General features: G+C 40.0%; 1 protein-coding gene across 1 annotated transcript; it reads left to right on the forward strand.

Moving 5' to 3' along the window:
- The first annotated feature begins 1,903 nt into the window (after positions 1-1,903).
- Positions 1,904-3,330, forward strand: LOC123723965 (patatin-like phospholipase domain-containing protein 2). The gene is made up of 3 exons (XM_045687022.1): positions 1,904-2,122; positions 2,315-2,380; positions 2,657-3,330. The coding sequence occupies exons 1-3, from the start codon at positions 1,904-1,906 to the stop codon at positions 3,068-3,070; spliced, it is 699 nt and encodes a 232-aa protein (XP_045542978.1). The 3' UTR covers positions 3,071-3,330.
- The last annotated feature ends 9,131 nt before the right edge of the window (positions 3,331-12,461 follow it).

Below are 12,461 nucleotides of genomic sequence, written 5' to 3' on the forward strand. Positions count from 1 at the left end.
TTACATTTCTCTAAAACAGCTTATAGGCTACATGTGCACCACCAATTCAGAACAGTAGTTGAAATTAAGAGGGGAAAATAGACCAAATCATTAGGGTGAGGCACATGGGCTACTAACAGCTTACTACACTACATACACTTAGTATTACTTTCTTAGCTACAGTATACATATCTCCCTGGCATATTACATCATTTATGCAGCAGCATACAACACATTTTTGGACTCACCTTGTTGTGCTGTACTCACTTGAACAGGAAGGTTGAGTGGCAGTCTGTATTTATGGTGCTTTCAAGACAACTGGGAGGTCGAATAATGATGACATCAGTGATCTTCAGGTCGTAGCTCTAGAAAGAGGCCCGGGTTCCTGACTTACAATTCCGAGTTGGATGACCGTTCAAAATGTATTTTTCCAGTTGGAGCTTGTTTTTTCCCCGAGTTCCCAGTTGTCTTGAACTCACTGAAGTCAGATTTCCCAGTTCTGAGTTAACAGTTGTTTTGAGAGCGGAACAAATCATGCTTCATTGACAGCATGGTCAATTGTCAATTTTTATCATTTTAAGCTTAGAAAAGAGACCCTTAAACCCAGACTTGGGACCACACAGCCACTCCACTGAACAGCAGGCTAGTGATTGCTTTGCAATGCTTGCAGTTAGCCACTGATTCCTTCCAAACCACTCATTGTTGAATTAGGAATTTCCAACTTGTTGTGTAATGTTTATGTCCAATGGCAGGCACCGATACGTTCTATCTATAATTTCACTTCATTATTTATCTTTCTATGACAATAATTAAAAAGGATTTGTCAGAAGATTGTCCACTTGATTCATCATGATGACTGCTAGATAACATTTTGAAAGCATGATGTTGCCATGATCACTCCAATCAAAGCTACTGTAGATATAACGTGATTTGACGTCATTTTATCTGTGGCCAATGACCTTGAGCCTTCTTGGATGAGCACTTCTAATGTAACACTATGGCAGCACCCAAGGGGCTTGAATTTTCAAGCTCTGCCCTTAGACTTGGCTGTAACGTGGTGTCCCCATGAGTGACAGAACACTGAGCCAATCACGGCGCAACTAGAGAACATTACCAACTCCTGGCTGACCCACCACCACATAAAGCACTGAGCTAAGCTGAAACACCTGAATTTTGGAGCTGCCTTACGCTAGGAAGCAAAAAAGAGACCATGTTTGCATGCGGCTTTGTTAACTCAATGATTTTTTATTTTTTTTACATTGTTCGCAAACTATTATGTGACACGTATTAATGTCAAAATAACATGCAAAAACATTAGCTAAAAATGTGGGGCTCAAAACAGGTCGGTCCCACCTGCCCTGAATGACGGGTCGCCACTGATCTAATCATAGACAAGATGACTAACAAACAGCCTACCAAAATATCAGAAATTATAAGAAGAAACATATCTTAATCAAGTATAACAAATCCTGCACCAACTGTCAATAAATTGTTCTGCCATCTGTGACTGGCCTATAGCACATGTTCTATATTTGCGGGTTAGTGTCGGGTGCTGGCCTAAGATTTTCACTTTTTCACATATAATCCGGCGTTGTAGATGGGTTAATAGCAAGGTGAACAAACAGCTGAGCCGTGCACAACTACTTGGGGACAGACACCCTGTAAATGTGCAGCTGAATCTGAGGTGTGGCCATTGAGGGAGATGTAGTGGGTCCCAGTATGTGAGGTATGATTGTGGCCAGGAGAGTGCAGTGCCCTCGACACCCAGACCCTCATGTAATGTGAGATGCGTTGATTCATGGTTTAATCACACTGCAAGTGTAGCTTACATCTGTGCCATTCAGACTGTATGTCATGCTGACTGTCTATGCCTGTCTCTCTGTGCCTCTGTGTGTGTGCCATGTTGACTGTGTGTCATGCAGACATGGTGCGTGATGAGATGCGGAGGTTTGCGCTGCAGAGGAGGGGGCCACTGCACCTGGCGGGGAACGTGTTTGTGTGGATAGAAGGTTTGTTGCGCCACTCGCTACCAGACGATGCCCACATCCGGGCCAGTGGACGCCTCGCCGTCGTCATGACGCGCATCCCAGATGGACAGAATACTGTGGTGTCAGAGTTCACATCCCGAGAGGAAGTTGTGCAGGTGTTTGGGCGGGGGTTAAGTGCATGTGCTTTGCTATAGACTATGACATTAAGAAAGCTAATATTTTGTGTAAATCAGTTGACCCTTGTTCACCCTAAAGCATTAGAAGAATCAACATGTAAAGAACTTGGTCATACTGTCTGTATATTAGGCAGTGATGTTTAACTGCATTCCTCTTTTCCCTACATGAAGGCACTGTTGTGCAGCTGCTTTATCCCTGGGTACCATGGTATACAGCCACCGTCTTACAAAGGAGTGGTGAGTGCTCACACTGCTCACTGTCTGTAGGCTAATAATAATCCTAATATACTTTCACTTAATGCACACCCTCAAACACTTTTACACCTGCATGCAAGACATACACACTCCAGTCAGGCTATCAACAAAGATTTTACAATTTTGTTGTAGCCCTGAACTAGCACACCTGATTCAGGTAGTAAAGGGCTTGATGATTAGTTGAGAAGTTGAATCAGGTGTGCTATCTCTGGAATAGAAACATAATGCTATAAAAGCTGTGTGTGTGTTGTCTCACAGCATTATGTGGACGGTGGTTTGTCCAGTATCCAGCCAACCCACTCCTCTCCCTATGCGCACACCCTCACTGTGTCGCCATTCGCTGGAGAGGCGGACATCTGTCCACCAGACCCTGGCTCCATGTATGTCATCGTCATGAGCGGCATGCCCCTCAACTGCAGTGTGGCCAACGGTTACCGGTTCCTTGAAGCCCTCTACCCCTACAACTGGGAGGTTGGACCCCAAAACAACCCTTACTCTCTCCACCCAGCCCTTTACCCCTCCACCCAGCCCTCTACCCATTCACCCAGCCCTCCACCGAGCCTTCTGCCCTCCACCCAGCCCTCTACCTCTCCAACCAACCCTCTACTCCTTCCCCTAGACCCCAAAACAACCTTGATACCACTTCACCTAGCCCTCTACCTTGCCACCTAGCCCTCTACCTCTCCAACCTGCCTTCTACCTCGCCACCCAGCCCTCTACTCCTTCCCCTAGACCCCAAAACAACCCCTAACCTCCTTCCCCTAGACCCCAAAACAACCTCTATACCTCTAGACCCAGCCCTCTATTCCTACCCCCTTCCCCTAGACCTGAAAACAACCCCCTTCCCATAGACCTGAAAACAATCCCCAACCCCCTTCCCCCAGACCTGAAAACAAACATGCAAACAATATATATATATGCGCTGTGTCTTAGCTAGCCAGACAGTTTTAGAGGAATGATTCCATACATTTTTCAAGTTAACTACCAATATGCCAATATTTCATTCAAACAATCTAGTCAATCCATAGCCATACACTGACTCAAATCAGTATATGATAGGACTTAGACAAGTTGTAAATTCAACAAGTATTATATAATAGTGCTCACAGCTTTCCAAGAAAAAAAATCTGAGACATTTATGGTCTGTTTACATATATTTTTGAGACTAAACTGGGTAAAAAAGGGTCCATATCAGGGATATACATTTTTTATATTCCAGAGTATACAGACCATTTCCAATGCATGTTTTGAGTTTTGTGGATATGATTCTGAATCCCGATGTGTCTTTTAAACATACTGTGTATGATATTGGGATTACTCCTAATATCACACATGGACATTTCCTGTGGCCACATATGTGTCATCCTATTTTTTCTCTTCATGTTGACAAATACTGACTCTATACATCAGATATCTGTGTTTTCTCTTCAAATTCAAGATATGAAGCTTCTCTTAGCTGAGGTCCATATCCTGATCTTGATATGTTTTTTTGATATGTTGAAAATAAGCAGTGTTGTAGTGTTACTTTTTTTTAGGTGAGGGAGCGCAAATGTCTTTTTAATTATGTTATCATTTCCTCAATCAAAGTTTGTACCGACAAATGTAGCCTATTGAATAGCCTATCATTACAGGGCTCTCCAACCCTATTCCTGGAGCGCTACCATCCTGTAAGGTTTCACTCAAACCCCAGTTGTAACTAACCTGATTCATCTTATGAATCAGCTAATTATTAGAATCAGGTGAGCTATTAGGGTTGGAATGAAAATGTACAGGATGATAGCTCTCCATGAACAAGGTTGTAGAGCCCTGTTAAAGAATACGCATAAAATGCATTCTCCAATTGCAATGTCTGCCTATGCTCACCAATAGCGGTGCGTGGGTAAAATTACTGGAGAAGCCAAGCCCCCCAAAAAGCCATGTTACAACCTATGTGTTGTGATAAATGAGTTGTTTGCTCTATAACCTGCTAGTTCATATGCCTTGCAACCGAGATTTCTAGGCCTAAACGCTCAGACAACAAATTTCACAATTCCTGACATTTAATCCAAGCAAAAATTCCCTGTTTTAGGTCAGTTAGGATCACCAATTTATTTTAAGAACGTGAAATGTCAGAATAATAGTAGAGAGAATGATTTATTTCAGCTTTTATTTCTTTAATCACATTCCCAGTGGGTCAGAAGTTTACATACACTCAATTAGTATTTGGTAGCATTGCATTTAAATTGTTTAACTTGGGTCAAACATTTCAGGTAGCCTTCCACAAGCTTCCCACAATAAGTTGGTTGGATTCTGGCCTATTCCTCCTGACAGAGCGGGTGTAGCTGAGTCAGCTTTGTAGGCTTCCTTGCTCACACGCGCTTTTTCAGTTCTGCCCACAAATCTTCTATAGGATTGAGGTCAGGGCTTTGTGATGGCCAATCCAATACCTTGACTTTGTTGTTCTTAAGCCATTTTGCCACAACTTTGGAAGTATGCTTGGGGTCATTGTTCATTTGGAAGACCCATTTGCAACCAAGCTTTAACTTCCTGACTGATGTCTTGAGATGTTGCTTCAATATATCCACATAATTTTCCAGCCTTATGATGCCATCTATTTTGTGAAGTGCACCTGTCCCTCTTGCAGCAAAGCACCCCTACAACATGATGCTGCCACCCCGTGCTTCACGGTTGGGATGGTGTTCTTCGGCTTGCAAGCGTCCCCCTTTTTCCTCCAAACATAACGATGGTCATTATGGCCAAATAGTTATATTTTTGTTTCATCAGACCAGAGGAAATTTCTCCAAAAAGTACAATCGTTGTCCCCATGTGCAGTTGCAAACCGTAGTATGGCATTTTTATGGCGGTTTTGGAGCAGTGGCTTCTTCCTTGCTGAGCGGCCTTTCAGGTTATGACGATATAGGACTCGTTTTACTGTGGATATAGATACTTTTGTACCTGTTTCCTCCAGCATCTTCACAAGGTCCTTTGCTGTTGTTCTGGGATTGATTTGCACTTTTTGCACCAAAGTATGTTCATCTCAAGTAGACAGAACCTGTCTCCTTCCTGAGCGGTATGACGGCTGCGTGGTCCCATGGTGTTTACACTTGCGTACTATTCTTTGTACAGATGAACGTGGTACCGTCAAACATTTGGAAATTGCTCCCAAGGATGAACCAGACTTGTGGAGGTATACAATTTTTACAACAGGTTTTCCTGATGTCTTGACTGATTTCCTTAGGTTTTCCTATGATGTCAAGCAAAGAGGCACTGAGTTTGAAGGTAGGCCTTGAAATACATCCACAGGTACACCACCAATGGACTCAAATTATGTCAATTAGCCTATCAGAAGCTTCTAAAGCCATGACATCATTTTCTGGAATTTTCCAAGCTGTTTAAAGGCACAATCAATTTAGTGTATGTAAACTTCTGACCCACTGGAATTGTGATACAGTGAGTTATAAGTGAAATAATCTGTCTCTAAACAATTGTTGGAAAAATGACTTGTGTCATGCACAAAGTAGATGTCCTAACCGACTTGCCAATACTATTGTTTGTTAACAAGAAATTTGAGGAGTGGTAGAAAAACGATTTTTAATGACTCCAACCTCAGTGTATGTCAACTTCGGACTTCAACAGTATGTATATATATATATATATATATATATATATATTTTTTTTTATATATTGTTTACCTTAAAGTGTGGGTCTCAAAACAGGCAACCTGCCCTGAATGACCGGTCGCCACTGAGTCTAATACAGTGACAACTAAAAGATAGCAAAAACTGTTTAGTCTAATCAACGTAAGCTTAATATAATGTGGCTGTCCATGGTTCTGATTTCTCTGTGTGTAAGTATGTGTTCGTGCATGTACAAAAAAAATGTTGACTCACCCTAGTTGTAGGGAAACACCAATGTCATCCTCTCTTTCATGTTGACAAAATGGTGTATGACTTTGTCAAACAGTACACACTTATTTGTTGTTGTCCTATGAAACCATGCTAAAATGCTTGCTTGCTAGCCTAACTTCCTTTCATGGGCAACGATGAGCCAGCTAGTTAACATTAACCTTCTACATCTAGCTACATATGGAACTCCCATCCTCTCACAATGTATGAATTTATGGTTGGATAAGAATCACTGTTATAATCATTGGCCAGTATGGAGAATTAAGTAAAACCACTATTAATTTAGACCTTCTTAATTAAGGATTGGGGCAACTTCCGGTGAAACTGGAGGGAGCGCAATTCAAATAAATAATGATAAATATTATGGATTTTAAACATTTAGGTACATATAAGTGTCTTATATCGGCTGAAAGATTAAATTCTTGTTAATCTAACTGCACTGTCCAATTTACAGTAGCTATTACAACGAAAACATGCCATGCGATTGTTTGAGGACGGCGCCCCACATCAAAATATTTTTCCACCAGCACAGGTTTCATACATATATATTTCATACATATATATATACACATACATATAAAGATTAAATATTCACTTAATTATTGAACATCTTCCTCTGATTTGTCATCCAAGGGGTCCCAGCTATAACATGTAGTGTCATTGTGTTAGATAAAATCCTTCTTATATCCCAAAAAGTCTGTTTAGTTGGCGCCATCGATTTGAGTAATCCACTCGTTCAACTTGCAGAGAAAGGAATTGTTTCAACAAGGCAAAATACATTTCTATTTACTCCTCAGATACCCTAAAATGTAATCAAACTATAATATTTATTTTGGAAAGAAGTATGTTCATTAGGAAACCAATTTTAGCAGGTGCGTAATATTTTCATGGCGCACGCAAACACGGATTTCTAAGACTGTGTCCTTCTACTAAAACTGTTATTTCTTATTTGTTTTTGAAGTTACAAGCCTGAAACCTTGAGCATAGACTGCTGACACCCTGTGGAAGCCATAGGAATTGCATCCAGGGTGCTAATTTTCAATATGACCTTTCTCTTGCATTTCTAAGAGGATGGTCTCTCAAAAAAAAACTATTCTGGTTGTTTTTTGGATTTTCTCCTACCATTTCTATTGTGTTATATTCTCCTACATTACTTTAACATTTCAACAAACAGCAAATAGTTTTCTTTCCAATGGTACCAATTATATGCATATTCTGGCTTCAGGGCCTGAGCTACAGGCAGTTTACTTTGGGCACATCATTCAGGCAGGAAATTGAGAAAAAAAAGGGGCCTAGCCCTATGAAGCTTTAGGAAAGGGAGACAATTTGAGCTAGTTAGCTAGCCACCAAAGGACAACAAGATGCAACAATACAAGTTGTTTCTGTCAATTATGTTTTGCTCTTGATTCGCGTCACTGATGCCCTGTAACGATCGTCAAAAGGAGTAGACCAAGGTGCAGCGTGGTACGTGTTCATCTTGAATTTATTTTAACTCAGAACACTTCAACAAAAGAATAAACAATGACAAATGACCGTCACGTCTTGCAGGCTACAACGAGCAGTACAAAAATAAGATCCCACAACTACAGGTGGGGAAAGGCTGCCTAAGTATGATTCCTAATCAGAGACAACGATTAGAGACAACGCCTCTGATTAGGAACCATACTCGGCTCAACACAAAGAAATAGACACCATAGAATGCCCACCCCACACCCTGACCTAACCACATAGAGAAACAAACCGTCTCTCTCAGGTCAGGGTGTGACATGCCCACAGATATTGTCTCAAGAAAAGGTTCTACTTTTAGTACCCTCAAACACCAAGTTAGGCATACCTAATTTCAAAATAGGCCATCATCAATGTCAATTGAATTATAATAATTCTTAATGTTTTACAGGTGAAATTGCATCTGCAAGCCAATCATTTGATTGATCTCAATCAGTTTCATTTAAATAACCTATGCATTTCGATCTTCTTGAAATACTATTTGTGAGTGAATACAATAAAACAGAGGTGAACTATCAATTCATAAAATGTATTTGCGTAGATTATATCTTCAAATCAATTGACCAAGTAGTGAACATGAATAATTGATTTGCAGGAAATTCGTTTGAAAAAAGCCATAAAATCAAGCTTTTGGTGTGGTGTATTCATGCATCTCAATAAACTATAACCAAAATGCATTATTACCTCCAGCTTTGCCCAATTCACATTTGCAATTTCCCACCCTGACATACCTGATATTAATTTGTTACATATCAGTTTGCAAACAATGTAAAAAATGTAAAAGAATCATTGAGTTAATAAAGCCACATACAAACTTGGTCTCTTGAGTAAGGCAGCTCCAAAATGCAGGTGTTTCAGCCTAGTTCAGTGCTTTCTGTGGTGGAGGGGCTGCCAGCAAAAATACAGAGAGTAGACTTTGGTCATTTTCTGTAGTAGCGCTGTGATTGGCTCAGTGTTCTGTCACTCATGGGCAGTGATGATTTTGGCATGTACATTTTGATGCATGCCAGCAAAGTCACAACACAACACTAAACAATATATTAATTGCACTATAACAGTGAGAAACAGTGCCTACAAACTGTGGGCCGACATAAAGCTGTCCCGACAGTGGAGCTTTCCATTCAGCACCATGGAGGGAATCTTACCACCACTACACCTGGCTATCAGTGGAGCCTCATCTGGCTGCAAAAAAGTTAATTCAGCCTCATTTACTACCTTTTAAAAAAAACAATAGCTGATATGGCTGACTTGCTTAAATAAATATGGTTTCTACTAACTCCTTGTAGATTTGTGTAAGTACATTCTCCTTCAATAACAATGAATGTCGACATGAGTTTTGACTTTTGAACCATACACAAACATTATTACATTTATGTTCAGTAAATTCATAACGTTTGTTCTTAAATCAGTAACACTCACTAAATATCATGATCCTGATGTGGACATCTTATTTTCTCAATATGCGCCTAATACTGATGGTAGGCCTTCATAATATATTTTCAGTTACAATGCATTATGTTCTTGAATGAGGTCTATATCAGGATCTTGATTTGCTAAATAAGGACCATTTCTAATGCTTATTTTTGTCACGCTTGTCGTTGGTTAAAGAGGACCAAAACGCAGCAGGTATGTGTATACTCATCTTCTTTATTTAACAGAAAAGAAGGAAAAAACCAAACAAACACGTATACAAAAAATAAGCAAACCGATGAACGACAAAATGACAGCCTTGAAGGCAACACAGCAATCCAAAGACGATCTCCCACAATTAGACAAACAAACACACCCAACTAATATAGGACTTCCAATCAAAGGCAACACCACCCAGCTGCCTTCAATTGGAAGTCCACCCCAATTAACCAAACATAGACATACAACTAACTAGATAACACATAGAAATACATAAACACAGACCATAAACCAAAAACCCGGAAATACTAAATCAAACACCCTTTTTTCCAAAACACCACCCGGAACCACATAAAACAAATACCCTCTGCCACGTCCTGACCAAACTACAATACCAATTAACCTTATACTGGCCAGGACGTGACAATTTTACACAACAACAACAAAAAATCTATTCTACATGTAAAATGTTGAGCTGAAATAAAATATCCCAGAAAATGTTCTATATGCACAAAACGCTTATTTCTCTCAGATTTTGTGCACAAATTTGTTTACATCCCTGTTAGTGAACATTTCTCCTTTGCCAAGATAATCCATCCACCTGACAAGTGTGGCATATCAAGAAGCTGATTAAACAGCATGATCATTACACAGACGCACCTTGTGCTGGGGAAAATAAAGGCCACTCTAAAATGTGCAGTTTTGTCACACAACACAATGCCATAGATGTGTCAAGTTTTGAGGGAGAGTGGAATTGGCATGCTGACTGCAGGAACGTCCACCAGGGTTGTTCCTTTCATGTTAATTTCTCAACCTTAAGCCGCCTCCAGTGGTTTTTTAGAGAATTTGGTAGTACGTCCAACGTGCCTCACAACCTCAGACCACATGTCTGGCGCATGTGGGTGAGCAGTTTGCTGATGTCAACGGTGTGAATAGAGTGCCCCATGGTGGCAGTGGGATTATGGTATAGGCAGGCATAAGCTACGAACAACGAACACAATTGCGTTTTATCAATGTCAGTTTGAATGCACAGAGGTACTGTGACGAGATCCTTAGGTCCATCCGCTGCCATCAACTCATGTTTCAGCATGATAAGGCACAGACCAATGTCGAAAGGATCTGTACACAATTCCTGGAAGCTGAAAATGTCCCAGTTTTTCCATGGCCTGCATACTCACCAGACATATCATCCATGTTTTGGATGCTCTGGATCGACGTGTATGACAGCGTGTGCCAGTTCCCACCAAATCCAGCAACTTCGCACAGCCATTGAAGAGGAGTGGGACAACATTCCACAGGCCACAATCAACAGCCTGATCAACTCTATGTAAAGGAGATGTGTCAAGCTGCATGAGGCAATTGGTGGAATCACCAGATACTGACTGACTGGTTTTCTGATCCACACCCCTAGCTTTTTTTGTGACCAACGGATGCATATCTATATTCAAAGTCATGTGTAATCCATAGATTAGGGCCTAATGAATTCATTTCAATTGACTGATATCCTTAAATGAACTGTAACTCAGTAAAATCTTTGAAATTGTTGTGTTTATATTTTTGTTCAGTATAATTTGGAGGACATGCTCAATAATTTGACAAATATTAAATCCATATCATTATTTTAGACACTAGCTATAATTGTGTATTACCTGTGCATAAAGGTGGGCGCAAACTGCAAGTTAAAAGCGCTAACTGGTAGCATAGCAACAAGAATCATATATTTTCTTCTGTGGATTTACAACTGTCATTTTTCAATTTCTGATGCATCTCATGACTTTTATTTTCCTGCATAAGAAAAAGCAGGAAATGCATCACCTACATCTCTACTGCCATTAATTCCAATTAGAATAGTTTGGGATTAATCCCTGACCAAGATGGCTGGCATTTTCACCCCAAAATTGAACTTTGAGGGTTTATGACATGGCCCCTCTAGAAATGTAATGGGATCTCTATGGGTGGAAGCTCATAAGCCTATCAGAAGGATAGGAGGACTGTAGAGCCATCACTTGCAGTTCCTGGCGATGTCATAATGTTGTATTTTTATAAACTTTTATTACAGTTTTTCCCAATTGTTAACACACGTTTGCTGAAACTACATCTCAGGTACTCAACTCTAAGCACAAAACAGTTAGCCAATTTCCCCAAACCCCACAGACATCTTGCAAAATGAAACACAGCAATCAAAATGATGTACTCCCTGCTCAAGATGAAACTCTGCTTTCAAATGAGATGCACACACACATCAGATTAATCTAATTTAGTGACAACCCAGATCACACTAATGTGACATATTCAAAACACTACTATCAGAACCTATTTCAGTGTAAAGACTAAGATTTTTTGTGAAACTGTATATTGTTTACTCAAACAAGAAAGGACCACAAATGCAAAAAAAAGTAGCCTACCTGCACAGTTTGATGCACCATAATAATTGACTTTGCGGATACTCTGCATTGGACGGTATAGCCTACTGGCTTGGGCTACATTCACCCCTAATTTAGATACGTTTCTGCTAATAATTTCCGACATTTGGTAGGCCAAATTATAATTTCCGACTTTTGGTAGGCAATTTGTCATCTATGGTTAGATACATGCAGCTTCTCTCCTGTCATAACTTGTTGCTCTAGAAGACTAAATAAAGTAGTGCTCACCAGAATAATGTCTTACTTCGATAAAATGAATGCATTATAATCTAGCTAACGCTGGTAAAGTTGCCTGGTTCGTTTAGGGACTGGGGAGAAAATGCAATAACTCAAACAGTGGAAAGATTGTTCCTGTGCAAAATGTCTAAATGTCATCAGTTTGACAGGTTTTAACTAAATAAAAAGCTGATAAAATGATAAAACATGTTTCTGATAAGACTTCAGTTCTTCTTAGGTGCGTATTTTATGTGGTTGAAATACTGTCTGCTCACATAAGTGTAAAAGATAACACTTAAACACACATTCACATTTTATCAAGAGATGCTGAAAGAAAAAAATTATATTTCTCCACTCCTGTTCCAAAAAGATAAACTACAAGACAGCTATAAATGCATTACTTCA

Source organism: Salmo salar, chromosome ssa09, assembly GCF_905237065.1.
Source record: "Salmo salar chromosome ssa09, Ssal_v3.1, whole genome shotgun sequence".
Taxonomy (NCBI): Eukaryota; Metazoa; Chordata; class Actinopteri; order Salmoniformes; family Salmonidae; genus Salmo; species Salmo salar.

Bases quoted from the DNA above. Each gene is read 5' to 3' on its own strand.
- LOC123723965 (XM_045687022.1), top strand. From the start codon at position 1,904: ATGGTGCGTGATGAGATGCGGAGGTTTGCGCTGCAGAGGAGGGGGCCA. The intron at 2,123-2,314 runs GTGTTTGGGCGG...CCCTACATGAAG, and splicing joins CCCGAGAGGAAGTTGTGCAG to GCACTGTTGTGCAGCTGCTT. The intron at 2,381-2,656 runs GTGAGTGCTCAC...GTTGTCTCACAG, and splicing joins CACCGTCTTACAAAGGAGTG to CATTATGTGGACGGTGGTTT.